Genomic DNA, 18,520 nt, shown 5'->3' with positions numbered 1-18,520 from the left:
CGATTGACTGAGTGACCTACCAGGACTTTCTACTCGTTTGTAGTGGTACGGATTAATGCAGACCTCTTTCTGCTTTGAGCCAAATGGAAATTCACAACACTCCAGTGGTTTGAGTTCATGATGACTTTGAAGATCGGGCCAACGCCACACACGACAGTAAATTACATGCGGCAGGCCCTTTCGATGCGATACCTGAAGACGACCATCTAGAGAGCGAGGAATAGTGACACAATTACTAGGTTGACCTGGGCTGCTTAATGCCTTCTCCAACTCTTCCATAGCTCCTTTTTTCTTCTTGAGTTTTTTCACTAGTGCATCAACTGCTTTTTCAGCCCACTTCTCTTCCTCATCGCCTTGCTTCCAGCCCAGTAAGCGTTTCACAGCTGGGCTGGTGAACGAGAACAAGCTTGCCATTGTCATCTCGACCAGTTTTTGAAGCCAATAGCAGGGACACTATTGGGTACAAGAGACAAACAGTAGTTCTGAACAAGTGGTTTTTAAAAGTACTGTTTTAAGCATCAAACCCAGTCTTGAGATCTGAAATTCTGCTATGTACTTTTAGCAGGATTATCCCAAAGTCCAGCTTTAAAAAAATCCATAGGCAAATAGAATCTGTTCTGTGTTGGAATGTGTTCAAATATTTTTCTTCTGGATCTAAGAGAAAACGAGAGAGCGGAAAGTTAGGCTAAAACAAATTAATGTTCAACAATAATTATCTAATCAGCCCAAACTTGAATACCTCAATGTATTTTCAAGGTACTGTGCACTGCTATAAAAAAGGGCCTGGCACTTAGTTTGAGTGCAAGATTTTTTTTGCTAACAGCCTGAAACTGCAGCCATCGCGCCAACTAAATATTAGCATACAAGACTCAACATGCATTAATTAACCAGATTCAAATTCCATTTTGATTTCATGTGAATGAATTGTATCTGTTTATTAAAAACACTTCCCGTATCCTGTAACAGTAAATACAGAGTTTATACTTCCACTGAAGTTCTTGGGGGAAAAAGACATTTCTAAAAGTCAACATGGCTACTCAGATGCATTTCACATCTAATTGTTACATGCAGATCCGAAGCAATTTCATATACTATCATTGCCTCCAAAGATGCAAATAAGAGACCTCTTAATTTGCAATCTTTCTATTAAAATTTGTAAAACTTTTCAAGAAATGCAAGTACAGATTTCGGGAAAAGTTCTTTTTTCTATCCAACTTGATGTAGATAAGAGGAGATCAGATACGCTCAAGTGCTCTTCACAGAAAGAAATACAATATTTTGACCTTGAACAATAGCAGTGATAACATTCAATAATTCTGGATCAGCGCTGATTTTCTTCCTCTCTCCCACTCCCTACTTTCCTTGAGGGTACAGAACCAAAATCAGTCAGTACTTATAACTGTAAGGATGCATTTTGAACTGAAGCTTAGAAAAATGATACTGACTAGATGATAAAAGGCTGAAAACTTCAGACTCCTGTACAGTAAATTAAATATAGCATTTTTTTTTTTAAAAGCAGCTTACCCTCTACAAAAATCTGATGGTCTGCAAAGTAATAATTTTGACATAGGCACAACTATATCCCTTAGTCAGTTCATCTTAGTTGACTAAGTATATTCCAAGACAAGATGAATACTAATTGCAAAAGAAAAAGTCAAAACTATTTGAGCCAATAAGGGCTTGCTAAAATTATTGTTTCCATCAAACTGATCAAAGAACCAGAGGATAAAGGAAGATAATTTGTGGTACCAATCTACTTAATGGTCTGACTGGAATATTTTGGAGCAAAATGTCAAGCAGTTTAGAATCAATAATGAAACATTATTATTGACACTAAGATTTCTTACATCATAACAGTGACTGCACTTCAAAAGTACTTCATTGGCTGTAAAGCACTTTGGGACACCTGGTGGCCATGAAAGGCGCTATATAAATACAAGACTTTTTTCTTTTACTCTAAAACAAGCCAGTTTATACTTCCATCTGTGATGGTGGTTTCAAAAAGTGAAATAAATCCACGGCAGTAATAATGCTCTGTCTCAACACAGAGCCAGTACGCTTTACAAACTGGATCACCAAATGCTAATACATTAGTAATAAATCAATATGGTAAAATAAATTCTATTTAAGGAGTGTGCCTTTGGCTCAGGACAGGTTGATTTCACAAACCATTTTTCTCTAGGAGAAAGATTCTCATCAATAATTTGAGAGAACTTGAAGGTTTAAAAATAGGGCATCATGGGCTGCATAAATAAACTTTCAAGCACTGCACGTCAGACACAAAAAGAGCCTCAAGCAGCCTGTTCGTTGTTGGTTACCACTCCTGGTCTACTGCACCACACATCTGAAGAACAGTACATACAGGAACAAACGTTCTGAGCACAGCATGTGCTTACTTGTTGCAAAAGTTGTGTTTATGGAGCACAGTACATGTTTACATCTATAAACAAACTTAGGGACAGTGATTTGCCCCCAGGGGTGCAGTGTCAATGTGTACTTTTAGTTTAACCAACTTTTGAACGTAATTTTGCAATTCTTAAAAAGGTTAAAAAACTTATCAGACAATTGGAATGGATTGGGTTTTTACTTTGATTCTCTTAAAATGAACTTGACTGCACTGTGATGCTTTTTCCTCTTGACAAACTGCCAAACTGAAATGCTAATCATCTAATCGATGCTTTCACTTATGGTCAGATCCAACAGTGGTTGGATCAAATCCAAACGATTCTCGCTTGCATGCACCACTTGTGAAGATGAATCACTTTACTGAATCAGAAAGTCAGGACTCTCCATTTCTCTGGAATTGACTTTATGCTTCTCCTCAGGAACCAATTAAGGATTTGCATCGCTAATCTGAAAGTAGTGATTGTATGCTTTGTTGCTGGCTAAAGGATTACCGTGGTTTTTATAATTTCCCTTCATTGTTATTTTCCCGATGGCAAAGGCTTTAAGAGATGTCCATAATATTAAAAGTTGCAGGTATTTGGAAACTCTTAATCCTGTGTTCCAACAAACAGAAATTCAGAAGCCCTCCAAGGCCAAATTTAATGTTTGGCAGAAAAGAGACATCACTCCTCTTTGGTTAAGAGCACGACAAGGTGGCCAGTCAGGTCGAAACAAAAACAGAAAACACTGAAATTACATAGAAACTCAATCAGCATTTTCGTGAAGATAGGCTAATGTCTCAGGCAGAACACTACTTCAGAATTAATAGGAAATGTGTCTAATAGCGTCCAGGTGACTCAGGGCACTATTGGGAGCTGGGGAGAGCAAGATATTTTATTTATACTAACAGCTGTCAGTGCAAATATGACAAATCACTTTCATCAGACAGAGAATTTATAACAGGCATGGTAAACAAGATTAAAATATGAAGCAAGAGCAGAATAGAAAATATTAGTGTCTGCTCTGGAAAAGAACGTGTCCTTTGACAAAGTACTCTTACTCAAGTGTGCAGCAAGGAAGGAGTGGAAGGGATAGCAAAGACACATTTGACATATTCCCTTTTTAATTTGAAGAGTTAAATTTTTTGAGAGGATGCAAGATAAATTCTATTCCGAACAGCTGACAGGATATAATCATTTTACTGGGACAGGAAGAGATGAAGGTTACAACTGCAACTGGGATTGAAGGATGCCTATATTTATTTATTTAGAGATACAGCACTGAAACAGGCCCTTCAGCCCACCAAGTCTGTGCCGACCAACAACCACCCATTTATACTAACCCTACATTAATCCCATGTTGCCTACCACATCCCCACCATTCTCCTACCTACACTAGGGGCAATTTACAATGGCCAATTTACTGATCAACCTGCAAGTCTTTGGCTGTGGGAGGAAACTGGAGCACCCGGCGGAAACCCACGCAGTCACAGGGAGAACTTGCAAACTCCGCACAGGCAGTACCCAGAACTGAACCCGGGTCGCTGGAGCAGAGAGGCTGCAGTACTAACCACTGCATCACCCTTATAGTTCTGGCACTGATGTAAACTGTGGCCTCCATTTTGGGGGCAGCATCAAAGTGATGGCGCTTTCCGCTGACCTCAAAGAATGTTGTTCACAGTGATCTAGTAAACTGTGGCACGAATTTCACCTTTCCCGCATTAATTTATTCCTAGTGCAAGCTATAGGGAGATCTCTGGCTTTCAGCAACAGTGACATAATCAAGCAGGCTAAGAAGACAATCACAGTGGCACAGTGGTTAGCACCGCAGCCTCACAGCTCCAACGATCCGGGTTCAATTCTGGGTACTGCCTGTGCGGAGTTTGCAAGTTCTCCCTGTGACGGCATGGGTTTTCGCCGGGTGCTCCGGTTTCCTCCCACAGCCAAAGACTTGCAGGTGATAGGTAAATTGGCCATTGTAAATTGCCCCTAGTGTAGGTAGGTGGTAGGGAATATGGGATTACTGTAGGGTTAGTATAAATGGGTGGTTCTTGGTCGGCACAGACTCGGTGGGCCGAAGAGCCTGTTTCAGTGCTGTATCTCTAAATAAAAATAAAAATAAAATTCGCAGAGACAGCAAACTACAAATTAACAAGCAGGTTTTAGCATTCACTTCTTGTAATTTTACAGAAAGCAAAATAAAGATTGGGATATATATATATATATATATATATATATATATATATATATATTTAAAAAACACATTTATATCATGGAAAGCAGAAACCTGACATTCCACAAACATAAAAGTCCTTTTTCAGAGCCAGAGAGGTTATTCATCAGTAACTGCTACTTGGCACACCATTAAAAACCCAGTTACACCTATTTCAACAAGGCGCAAATTTTTCCAAGGATTTTTACAGCTAGAATAACAGTGTAAAAAATGGGTGTTCAAATCAATGCAATGATTTAATCGATTTCCAACTGTAAGGACTTCAGCAGCACACCCTATGGAGTGGGGGTGGGGTCACTGACTTTTGAATTTCCGCATTTAACAGTGCATGTGCAGTTGCCAGAAGTTGCAGTCAGTTTCAGAGTAATGACAGTGAATTCCAACAGTTTCACCATCATTACCACCAAAAATCTGGGCCAATGCTTCTTGCTTTCTCCCTCAACCTCCTCCCCACTCCCAGTCAGGTGGAATGGGAAAGGGAATTAGTTATTAACTGTGAACTAAATATTTAAATCTTTAGTTCATAATGGGAAATAAAACAAATCAAGTACTCAGTCTTCACAGTTGCAGAGGTTGAGCTCTCCTTTGGAATACTAACAAGGATCATCGGTATACAAGGGTAGAAAGCAAGTGAATTATAATCTACAATGGAATGGGATACCCAGCTGCAATACTTTCATTCGATAGGCACTTGCACAGTCTACATGCTTGTCACCACAAAGCAATTACCCCCCTACCCAACTACAACTGTATATGAAATATTCATGATGTAAAAGCAGCCTAGATCTATGTCCAGCTGCCACCATAAATGGCTGGCTATTTAATTACAACAGAGATTGAAACCAAAACAGCCCAGGAACTTTAACTAATTTCAGGTTAGATATAAAAATAGTTTGCGCAGCAAATATAAAACACACTCAAATAGTGCTGGGGCATCAACTTCTTACAATTTATATCAATGACTTAGATGAGGGCAGCTAAATTTGCAGATGACACTAAGATAGATAGGAAAAGCAAGACGACATAAGGAGGTTGCAGACCAATATAGAGAAGTTGAGTGAGTGGGCAAAAATCTGGCAGATGGAGTATAATGTGGGAAAATGTGAAATTGTTCACTTTGGCAGGAAGAATAAAAAGCAGAGTATTTCTGAAATGGAGAACGACTGCAGAATTCTGAGGTGCAGAGGGATCTAGGTGTTCTGGTGCATGAGTCACAAAAAGTTAGTATGCAGATACAGCAAGTAATAAAGAAGGCTAATGGAATGCTATCCTTTATTACGAGAGGAATTGAAAATAAAAGTAAAGATGTTGTGTTTCAGTTATACAGGGCATTGGTGAGACTGTATCTCGAATACTGTGTGCAGTTTTGGTCTCCTTATTTAAGGAGGGACGTGAATGCATTGGATGCGATTCAGAGGAGGTTTACTAAATTGATACCTGGAATGAGCGGGTTGCCTTATGAGGAAAGGTTGGACGGACTGGGCTTGTTTGCACTGGAGTTTAGGAGAGTGTGGGGAGACTTGATTAAAGTATAAAAGATCCTGAAAGGCCTTGATTAGGTGAATGTGGAGGGATGTTTCCTCTTGTGGAGGAGTCCAGAACTAGGGGGTACCATTTTAAAATTAGGGGAAACCTTATAGGACAGAGATGAGAAATTTGTGCTCTGAGGGTTGTGCGACTTTGGAACTCTGCCTCAGAAGATGGTGGAGGCGGGGTCATTGAATATTTTTAAGGCTGCAGTAGATTGATTCCCTTGCCTAACCAGAATCTAAGGTTATCAGGGGTAGATGAGAGTGTGGAATTCGAGACACAAACAGATCAGCCATGATCTTATTGAATGGCGGAGCAGGCTCGAGGGGTCAAATGGCCTACGTTCTTATGTCATAGATAATAACTTCTAACAAGAACAACCTATTTTTATTTCAAACCAACCAAGCATTTAACATTATTTTGTCATTAGAACGGTTTTCCTGCAGTGACAAGATCAGTAACACCTATTAACCCATCAAGTAAATCAAAAATCTTAGTTGAAAATACCACAATTGTGATCTGATATATTTAAATAAATATCATGAGCTGCAGAGCAAATTATTTCAGGAGCATGGGTTTATTTTTTAAACTTCATTTAACATATAAAAGAAATGTTGATAATTCTCAGCCAGAGTGAGGTTTCAACTGTGTGATGCAGTGAAGTTTACAAATTAATATTCAGTTAATGCTTCAGTTCTATGCAATATGCAAGCCTGCTGAAAGGAGAGCAACGTTATATTGTGTGCAGCTGAATAGTCCAATCAAGTAGGTGACCTCCTTTGGTGGTTTAGCTCATTATACCGGAGAGTAGTTAAGCCACATGGACCAAGGTGATAGATACACTGTTCAATCCCTCACCTACCAAGAGTTAGATCACCTTAAAATGTACCTGTTTTAGTCTCCTGTCCTAATACATCCTTATGTGGCTCAGTGTCAAATTTTGTTCATTACTGCTCCCGTAAGATGGCTTGAGACGCTTTACTATGTTAAAGGCGCTATATAAATGTCAGAAAAGCAGGAGAGAATGAGGGGAGAAAAAGGAAAAATAAAATAATTACAAAGTATGATCAATGGGTTATGGTAACCAGAGAGATAAGTTTCTAACCAAAATTTACAGAAGATAAAACAGTTAACGTTATTATTCTGATGAAAGGTCATCAACCTGAACCGTTAACGTTTTTTTCTCTCCACAGATGCTGTCTGATCTGAGTATTTCCAGCACTTTATTTTTATTTCATACAGGGAATGCTGCTGTCAATCAGGAGCAGAAAGTGTCATCCATTTTCCTCCTCCCAATTTAGAGCTCGAGGTTAACTGTAGAGCCCCAGCTGATATCAACTATTAGCAAGCCAGGAATAAAACCAGGGATCTTTTAGTCTGTGGATGTTCGTTACCCACAGGATATACTTGCTAAGCCATCATGAAAACTCTGAATACAGTATTTTTTAAATGCAAAATGCAAATAGTTCGTTCAATTAACTATAAATTTCTCCTGCAGAAAAATCAATGCAACACCCCAACATCAAGACAAGCGATTCATTGTCTTTCTTTCAGTAATGGCTTTACATGAAAACTTGACATGTTAGTTTATTTCGTATTACTAGCTTAAGTATTAACTCTGATTATTAAAACAAGCCTCACCCCACAGAAATACAATTAACAATAAACAATTAAAGTATAAACAAACTATGATAACCTTACCTACATAAACAACTGGGCAATCATCTCTGGTCAAGAGAGAGTAAGCAATGAACGATACATGAAGGTTAAGATATGTTCCAAAGCCAACCAGCTAACATGGAATCATTATATGATCTGAGAGAGCAACTTTCCAGTGTACTTTCATTATTAACAAAAGAAACATATTTATGGAAGATACCCTTGTAATGCTATACTGTGCCACAACACTTTTCCATTGCTGCATAATGCTGAAGGGAACATTCCACATGGAATTCTGCTTAAGTCATCATTTCCTCCCTAACAATAGAATTTCACAGGTGTAGTGTAGAAATTGACAGTTAGATAGAGAACTCTGGCAGAGCCACAAATTAAAACCATTTATATATATCTTGAAAATTTATCAAATTTCAGGGCAGTCACAAAATATAGGTGGCAAAACTTGGTGACAGGTTAATGAGGCCGGGGTTGGGCAGGGTGAAGGCAAGACAACACAGACAGGAAACGAGACAACAGTCAGGGAAAGAGTCTGATGTCTGTTACCATTAGCCTCCTCAAAAAAACCCTTGACCCCTCTGGCCTTGCAAGCTACTGCCCAAACTCCAACTTCCTTTCCTCTCCAAAGTCTTTGAATGCATGGTCACCACCCAGTCCTCACCCATTTTCCCCACAATTTCACATTTGAACCCCTTCATTCAAGTTTCTGCCCTGCCACAGCACTGAAAAGGCCCTCAAAGTCATAAATGACATCCAATGGGACTGTGACTATGGTCAACTATCCTTCTCTACCTATCTGCAGACTTTGACACAACACCCTCCTCTAACGCCTCTCCTCCATCACCCACCTGGGGGGATTGCCCTCACCTCGTTCCATTCCTATCTATGCAATCATTGCCAGAGAATCACATGCAATGGCTTCTCTTCCTGCTCCTGTACCATTAACAAGGATCTATCCTTGGGACCCTCCTATTTCGCATCGACATCATCCAAAAACACAGTAAGTTCCACTTGTATGCTGACTGCTCCCTACCCTACTTCACCACCACCGCTTTCAACCCTTACAATGTCTGTGTTGTCAGGTCACTTTTCCAATGCCCAGTACTGAACAAGCAGTAATTTCCTGCAATTAAATATCAGGAAGACCATAACCAATGCCTTCAGTTCCTGCCACAAAGACCGTCCCCTTAGCACCAACGCCATGCATCGCCCTGATCATAGTGAGGCTGAAATATTTGCAACCTCGGCTTCCAATTTGACCCGGAGATCAACTTCCAATCCCATAACCTCTCGAAAACCAAGATCATCTACTTTCATCTCTAACTTTGTCCATCTAATTCCCTGTCTCAGATCATCTGAGCATCTCATCCATGCCTTTGTTACCCACAGACTCCACTAATCCAATGTAGCTGACTCCAACCTCACATCCTCCAAAACTCTGCTGCCCATATCTTAACTGGGACCAAGCCCTATTCACCCAACACCCTGTGCTTGCTGACATACATGGTTCCCGGTCCAGAAAATTATTGACTTTAAAATTCTCAGCGCTGGGGAGACAGTGGCATAGTGGTAATGTCACTGGACTAGTAATCTGGAGGCCTGGGGTAATGCCCTGGGGCACATGTTCAAATCCCACCACAGCAGCTGGTGGAATTTATATTCAATTAATTAATTAAAAAATCCAGAATTAAAAACTAGTCTCAGAATGGTGCCATGAAGCTATTGATTGTCACAAAAATCCATTTGGTTCTCTAATATCTTTTAGGGAAGGAAATTTGCTGTCCTTACCTGGTCTGGTCTACATGTGACTCCAGAACCACAGCAAAGTGGTTGACTCTCAACTGCCCTCTGAAATGGCCTAGCAGGCCACTTGGGTGGCAAGGCCAATTAGGGATGGGCAACAAATGCTGGCCTTGCCAGTGCCACCCACATTCCATAAAATAATTTTTTTTTTTTTTTTAAATCAAATCCTTCCATGGCCTCTCCCCTCCCTAATTCTCAACTCCTCCACCCTAGAGCCCTCACATCACTACACTAAAATTCTGGCCACTTCTGCAACCCCAATGTTAACTGTTCGACCATTGGCAGCTGCGCCTTCAGCAGCCTATGCCAAGCTCTGGAATTCCCTCCCAACCTCTCTCTCCTCCTTTAAGTCAGTCCTTAAAAGCTACCTCTCTGGCCAAGCTTTTGGTCACCTGTCCTAATACCTCTTGTGGCTCGATATCAAATTTTGTTTGATAACACTTTTGTGAAGTGCCTTGGTATGTTTTACTACATTAAAAGTGTTATATAAATGCAAGTTATTATTGTTTCCAACTGGGTTAAAAATACAGTCGCAATTTGCGAAATGGGTGTACAAGAACTGACTGTTTAACTACAAAATGTTTGAGGTTACCCAAGTGCTTTTTTTGGGTTAGCACCAACTCACATTTATATAGCACTGTGCCACCAAGGTGGAAAAGAGAGGTATGCAAAGCAGGTCAGAGTTGGCAAGCAAAGTTAAAGGAGGTTGAAAAAGGTAGGGAGAAGGGAGATCTTTGAGAAATTTAATTTGAAGTCTTTGGCTTCCCAACCCCAACCCACTGTATAGACTAAGACAATGAATGGACAGGGGTGATAAGGGAGTAGACAGGCACAGTCAAGACCCCATCACTTTCCACACCGCCCCACCAGCCCCCCCCCCCCCCACTTTTACTCACGAAGTTGATAGTGGCCGAGACCCAGAAAGTGAAATGCAAGTGCTTCACCATCCAATTTTCCCTTCTTCCATATTTGCTTGTGCCACAACACTGCTTTATGATTTCTCGTTGGGAGAAATTAAACACATCTCACTATTGCATGATAGTTTGAATTTTTTGTTCAAAATAGCCACCTTTACCCCATTAAAAAGTGTATAAACTAAACCCATCTCAGAATTCAATAGAATAAAAAGGCATTTACAAATTCTGGCAAAAGTAACAGCACCATTCGCAACTCCTCAGATACTGAAGCAGTCCGTGCAGAAATGCAGCATGTCCCGGACAATATTCAGGCTTGAGCTGATAAATGGCAAGTAACATTCGTGCCACACAAGTGCCAGGCAATGACCATCTCCAACGAGAGAGAATCTAACCATCTCCCCTTGACATTCAATGGCATTACGGTCGCTGAATTCCCCATGATCAACACCCTCCGGATTACCATGGACGAGAAACTGAACTGGAGTAGCCATATAAATAGTGTGGCTACAAGAGCAGGTCAGAGACTACCTCAGATGGACTGCAGCAGTTCAAGAAGGCAGCTCACCACCACCTTCTCAAGGGCAATTAGGGATGGGCAATAAATGCTGGCCTAGCCAGCGATGCCCGCATCCCTGAATAAATAATTTTTAAAAAACTTGCATTTAACTAGCAGCTTTAATGTAGAATATCCGAAGCCACTTCACAGGCATCAGATTGAGCCAAAGCAGGACAGATTAAGTGAGTTGGCCAAAAGCTTGGTCAAATTGGCAGAGATAGTAGGACTTAGAGTGAATACCAGACAATAGGGCTTAGGTAGCTGAAGGTATGGCTGTCAAAAGCAGGGCAAAGAGTTGTGTGGTGGCCGGTGTGGGGGTGGTGGTGTTGATGATAGTTTGTAACCTCTTTCAGCCCTATTTGTGGATGAGGTCAGAATCAAGGATACATCCTTGGTGAACTCTGGAGGTGACTGTACAGGAGTGGGAGGAGAAAGCACTGTTAAAGATGCTCTGTCGACAATTAGATAGGCAAGCCAAGGCCAGTCTTACGATCACAGTCGCAGAAAATGCAATTTGTGAATTTGGTTATTGAGTAATTATGTGTAAAAACAATTCACAGTAAACTGTTGCATTTGAAAATTCTACTGACACGGTACAAAGAGCAGAGATTTATTCAGAGTCACATGAGAACTACAAACTCAGTTAAATGGCTCCCAAACACAGGACCCCTTAAAATAAATGGAAATATTGATAATGGCTCTCTAACTTAAAACTCAAGTGGAGGTGCAAAACCTACAACTTTTGGTTTTCTCCAGAAAGAGAAAAATTTAGTTCAGTCTTGTATTCTCTTTAGTTTAAATGAGCCTGGAATCAAATATAACCCTTCAAAATAATAAACTTCATAAATACATAAACCACTCCTTTAATAGTATCAGGAACTTAGTCAAATCAAATGTTATAATAGGATTTTGCTAAATTCTTTACAAGTCATAACACATTTAGGATTTTATGATGAACTAAACTGCTTGCAGGTGAGACTGTAGTGACAGAACAGATGCACTGCAATCTCAAAGTTTCATAATTACATTTGGCAAGCCTATTTAAAAAATATGCTGCAACCTTCCAGATCCACATATAGCCTTCAGGCAAATATCCAGATGCAATGGAATTTAGCCAACAATTTCCTGTTTAAAATGCAGTTCATCTGCTCGCCCCATTTTTAGTACATTTGATTCAGGATTCCTTTCCCAATGACTTATGCATTTTAAATCAGCTTCATAAATCAATCAACTACTGCATACTTGGAATGCTGTGAAAACACATGGAATACTGCAAGAAAAATTGACCTTCAGCTCAACATTCAAGTCTCTTCCACTCCTAAAAATCCTAAATTAATCTCAGTGCTTGATAAAACCATAAGATATTGTGGCAACGAAAGGGCCCCTTCCCATCTTTTCATGAGCAGTTTTTTCTGCCTTCATATAACCCAAGTAAAAATATAGCTCATGTCAAGGATGTTCAGTATTCTAAGTAAAATCAGTTTAGGTAGCCCCACTTCCAACAGATGCACATGAAAACTTACAGCAATCAACTGGGACTCCAGTAGTCTAATATGCTGGAATTCCCAGTGCTTTAGAAACTGCCACATTTAGATTGAGACGCACCAACAGCAAGATATATATTTGCACCATATTCACATGCATGGAGCAAATGTCATAAGTACAGTTAACAAATATTAAAATTTGCAAAATATACTCACTGCAAAGTTTCACAAAAGCTAGCTACAGCTCTGTTAGATCAAGCTGGTTTCTGTAATACTAAATTCCTGCTTTACTGACACATTTTGAATGGTAGCTCATGGTGCAACAAATGAAATAAAGGAATTATCTGGATGAGATTACAATACATGTTGTTTTAATTGCACTGCTGAATCCTTAATACTTTTCATGACCATGTGTGATGGGAAACTGATGAGTCATCATTCTGAATTTTTGCTTAGCAAATTAAATTTTCATTGAAAAAATACTTCAAATCTCATCTCTACAACTGGTGACCAGTACATCACAAGGCCATAATCAACAGGCCAGGCAACCTCAATCCACAAAAGCAAAATACGTAATTTATAACACATCTACAAAGACGACATTACACATTTGCTCATTCATGAATTATGGGTGAGATCCCAAAAAGATCATTTTCTAAAATCATCACAAACCCGACAATTTAAAGTGTTGAGAGACAGCAGTGGGTGGCGTGGGGGGGGGGGGGTAGTGGGAAGGGAGAAAAAAGAGACAGGAGAAAAGAGAAATTATATGGTGCTGATCCCAACGTCAAGATTCCTCAAATACAGCCATTACTTTTGAAGCTTGTTTGCATAAAAGGTCTCACAAACAGTAATGAGAGAAACAAAACAATAAACCTATACTGGTGGCACTAGCTGTTGGATGACAGTGGCCAGGATACTGGGTGAATTACCTACTCTTCAAAAAAGTGCCCAGGCCTTTTTTGTTGATACAGCCACCCAAATAGTCAGTTTAACACCTCGCCCAAAAGCCAGCTCCACTGGACAACCCAGCAGTGCCTTGGTACTACTGTCAGCCTAAATTTAGTGCTCAAACCTTGTGTTGGGATTTTGATTTGAATCTGACATTTAAGAAGTGGTCTAGTAATAGATATTTTTCATAAAACTCCAATGAATCAACAGGGAGTGCTTTCCATCCGTTCTAAACAGCTTCTGCCCTGTCACCTAGCTAACGGTAGGGCAGCAGGTGCGGACAGTGTTCACGTCAAAAATCCTAAAAGCTGGCTTTGGGTGGAGGAGGAAATGAGGGCAACAGGAAATGGCTTTGATTTGGGAGGTTAGTGTAGGGAGTTGGTGAAAATAATTGCATTTGGGGCACATGCACCCTCTGTCTTCCGCAAGATCCTAGCGAGGCAGAGAATTATCTAGGAATGGACACTCAAAGAGTAACCAGAACGAGGCATGCTACAAAATGTGTAATGCACAGTGTGCCTTTGTAGAATATCAAAAGGCTCGAGGGAAACCCACTCACATTGCTTTCATTGATTTCTATAAGGCTTTTGAACTAGAAATTTGAAGTTAGATAGTATGGCATATCTGTCCAAGAGTAGATGAGAGAAACTCACTGAACTTCTCTTGAAAGAGGTATGAGGCAAAGCTTTCCTATTTGATGCAGTGGTGTCTGTTTCACACATTTCTGTAAGTAATGCAAAGGTCCTTTCAGTTGATACAGTATTACTGGATGACACAGCTGGGATTCAAGTGCACTTCTTCATGAATAGGTTCACGAGGAGAATTTGGCATGCATCCCCAAATACTACAACAACTTGCATTTATAAATACAGTATGACTTTGCATTGATGGGAGATACAAGGGGAATTTTCCTGCTTATAAATCGGGGTCCTAATGGATACAGTCAAAAAAAAAAGAAGATAATTACAGCACAGGAACAGGCCCTTCGGCCCTCCAAGCCTGCGCCGATCCAGATCCTCTCTCTAAACATGTCACCTATTTTCTAAGGTTCTGTATCTCTTTTCTTCCTGCCCATTCATGTATCTGTCTAGATACATCTTAAAAGACTCCATCGTGCCCGCGTCTACCACCTCCGCTGGCAACGCGTTCCAGGTGCCCACCACCCTCTGCGTAAAGAACTTTCCACGCATATCCCCCCTAAACATTTCCCCTTTCACTTTGAACTCGTGTCCTCTAGTAATTGAAACCCCCACTCTGGGAAAAAGCCTCTTGCTGTCCACCCTGTCTATACCTCTCATGATTTTGTACACCTCAATCAGGTCCCCCCTCAACCTCCGTCTTTCTAATGAAAATAATCCTAATCTACTCAACCTCTCTTCATAGCTAGCGCCCTCCATACCAGGCAACATCCTGGTGAACCTCCTCTGCACCCTCTCCAAAGCATCCACATCCTTTTGATAATGTGGCGACCAGAACTGTACGCAGTATTCCAAATGTGGCTGAACCAAAGTCCTATACAACTGTAACATGACCTGCCAACTCTTGTACTCAATGCCCCGTCCGATGAAGGAAAGCATGCCGTATGCCTTCTTGACCACTCTATTTACCTGCGTTGCCACCTTCAGGGAACAGTGGACCTGAACACCCAAATCTCTCTGGACATCAATTTTCCCCAGGACTTTTCCATTTACTGTATAGTTCACTCTTGAATTGGATCTTCCAAAATGCATCACCTTGCATTTGCCCTGATTGAACTCCATCTGCCATTTCTCTGCCCAACTCTCTAATCTATCTATATTCTGCTATATTCTCTGACAGTCCCCTTCACTATCTGCTACTCCACCAATCTTAGTGTCGTCTGCAAACTTGCTAATCAGTCCACCTATACTTTCCTCCAAATGATTTATGTATATCACAAACAACAGTGGTCCCAGCACGGATCCCTGTGGAACACCACTGGTCACACGTCTCCATTTTGAGAAACTCCCCTCTACTGCTACTCTCTGTCTCCTGCTGCCCAGCCAGTTCTTTATCCATCTAGCTAGTACACCTTGGACCCCAAGCGCCTTCACTTTCTCCATCAACCTGCCATGGGGAACCTTATCAAACGCCTTACTGAAGTCCATGTATATGACATCTACAGCCCTTCCCTCATCAATCAACTTTGTCACTTCCTCAAAGAATTCTATTAAGTTGGTAAGACATGACCTTCCCTGCACAAAACCATGTTGCCTATCACTGATGAGCCCATTTTCTTCCAAATGGGAATAGATCCTATCCCTCAGTATCTTCTCCAGCAGCTTCCCTACCACTGACGTCAGGCTCACCGGTCAATAATTACCTGGATTATCCCTGCTACCCTTCTTAAACAAGGGGACAACATTAGCAATTCTCCAGTCCTCCGGGACCTCACCCGTGTTTAAGGATGCTGCAAAGATATCTGTTAAGGCCCCAGCTATTTCCCCTCTCGCTTCCCTCAGTAACCTGGGATAGATCCCATCCGGACCTGGGGACTTGTCCACCTTAATGCCCTTTAGAATACCCAACACTTCCTCCCTCCTTATGCCGACTTGACCTAGAGTAATCAAACATCTGTTCCTAACCTCAACATCCGTCATGTCCCTCTCCTCGGTGAATACCGATGCAAAGTACTCGTTTAGAATCTCACCCATTTTCTCTGAGTCCAAGCATAACATTCCTCCTTTGTCCTTTAGTGGGCCAATCCTTTCTCTAGTTACCCTCTTTCTCCTTATATATGAATAAAAGGCTTTGGGATTTTCCTTAACCCTGTTTGCTAAAGATATTTCATGACCCCTTTTAGCCCTCTTAATTCCTCGTTTCAGATTGGTCCTACATTCCCGATATTCTTTCAAAGCTTCGTCTTTCATCAGCCGCCTACACCTTATGTATGCTTCCTTTTTCCTCTTAGCTAGTCTCACAATTTCACCTGTCATCCATGGCTCCCTAATCTTGCCATTTCTATCCCTCATTTTCACAGGAACATGTCTCTCCTGAACGCTAATCAACCTCTCTTTAAAAGCCTCCCACATATCACATGTGGATTTACCTTCAAACAGCTGCTCCCAATCTACATTTCCCAGCTCCTGCCGAATTTTGGTATAGTTGGCCTTCCCCCAATTTAGCACTCTTCCTTTAGGACCACTCTCGTCTTTGTCCATGATTATTTTAAAGCTTACGGAATTGTGATCACTATTCCCAAAGTAGTCCCCTACTGAAACTTCAACAACCTGGCCGGGCTCATTCCCCAACACCAGGTCCAGTATGGCCCCTTCCCGAGTTGGACTATTTACATACTGCTCTAGAAAACCTTCCTGGATGCTCCTTACAAATTCTGCTCCATCTGGACCTCGAACACTAAGCGAATCCCAGTCAATGTTGGGAAAATTAAAATCTCCTATCACCACCACCCTGTTGCTCCTACATCTTTCCATAATCTGTTTACATATTTGTACCTCTATCTCACGCTCGCTGTTGGGAGGCCTGTAGTACAGCCCCAATATTGTTACCGCACCCTTCCTATTTCTGAGTTCTGTCCATATTGCCTCACTGCTCGAGTCCTCCATAGTGCCCTCCTTCAGCACAGCTGTGATATCCTCTTTGACCAGAAATGCAACTCCTCCACCCCTTTTACCTCCCTCTCTATCCCGCCTGAAGCATCGATATCCTGGGATATTTAGTTGCCAATCTTGCCCTTCCCTCAACCAAGCCTCAGTAATAGCAATATCATACTCCCAGGTACTAATCCAAGCCCTAAGTTCATCTGCCTTACCTACTACACTTCTTGCATTAAAACAAATGCACCTCAGACCACCAGTCCCTTTATATTCATCATCTGCTCCCTGCCTGTTCTTCCCCTTAGTCACACTGACTTCATTATCTAGTCCTTCATAATGGTGTTGAGAAGGGGTGAAGAAAACCTTAGCATTCCTATTTCTTTTGTGACAGAAAATTCCAATGAAGATTATACATGTTTCCATAGATTTCTCCATCATGGCCGAGAATTCAAAGGTATACAACAAGAGCTCCCTCTAGCTTACACCCAAGAACCAGGACTAAGCTGCAAGATGGATTCGAGACAAAAGGAGAAAATGTTTGCAGAGAAGGCAGGGTCTAATCTGCACAGATGTGTCAGAGTACCTGGAAGGTGTGTTAGCCTCACAACTGGTAAAGTGCAATTACTCCCTCGCCTCCACCTCAGATACCTTGGTTTCCAGCAAAGCCTCACATCCTAGCTGTTTCCTCTGGTATTCTACATCTCCATTTTTTCCCAAAAATATACTTTATTCATAAAATTTGTAAAAATACATTATGTAACAGTTCACATTTGACATGTGCAATATAGATCACTTTCTTTCAATACAGTGCATGAGGTGCCTCACTGCACTTGCCATTACAGGTTTTTTCCAACAATGTACATTTACATTTCATGTCAAATATTCTGCGGTGCATATACCCTGAGGGGTTTTACACAGTTTTCAGTCCCTCGGTATACTATGGCGGGAGGGCCTTATACAGTGGCTTTTCTCCATTCAGCTTTTGTGGCAGCTGCCCCAAGTTAGTACATCCCTTAGCAAGTAGTCCTGGACTTTGGATGGACCCAGTCTGCAACACTCAGTTGTCAACAGCTCTTTGTATTAGAAGACCAGCAAGTTCTGAACAGACCAAAGTGCATCTGCCACCAAACTGATGGTCTCCAACAGCAGTTGATTCATCTCTGTGCGGATCCCTGGGAACAGCCCATACAGCAGTGAGTCCTGTGTTACACAGCTACTTGGAACGAACCTCGACAAAAACCACTGCATTTCTTTCCAGACGAGTCCAGAAGGAGTAGGCGACAGTCTCTTCCCCACTGTAGCCACCTCGAGGGCAGCATGCGAGGTGGGAGAGACTCCAGGCATGCAGGAAGGATCTGACAGGGAAGGCCCTTCTCACCACCAGCCAAGCTACATTTTGGTGCTGTTGAATCC

General features: G+C 41.3%; 1 protein-coding gene across 3 annotated transcripts in view; it reads right to left on the bottom strand.

Moving 5' to 3' along the window:
- smad1 (SMAD family member 1) overlaps positions 1-18,520 on the bottom strand; it is a 158,746-nt gene that overhangs the window by 125,789 nt on the left and 14,437 nt on the right. For all 3 annotated transcript variants that reach the window (XM_068041356.1, XM_068041371.1, XM_068041365.1), the window contains exon 2: positions 21-654. In XM_068041356.1, the coding sequence (XP_067897457.1) occupies positions 21-420 (400 nt within the window). In that variant the 5' untranslated portion in view covers positions 421-654. The remainder of the gene's footprint in view (positions 1-20; positions 655-18,520) is intronic.

This window comes from Heterodontus francisci, chromosome 1, assembly GCF_036365525.1.
Source record: "Heterodontus francisci isolate sHetFra1 chromosome 1, sHetFra1.hap1, whole genome shotgun sequence".
Classification (NCBI taxonomy): domain Eukaryota; kingdom Metazoa; phylum Chordata; class Chondrichthyes; order Heterodontiformes; family Heterodontidae; genus Heterodontus; species Heterodontus francisci.
The sequence above is the reverse complement of the archived record's forward strand: the minus strand, read 5'-3'. Positions and strand labels throughout refer to the sequence as shown.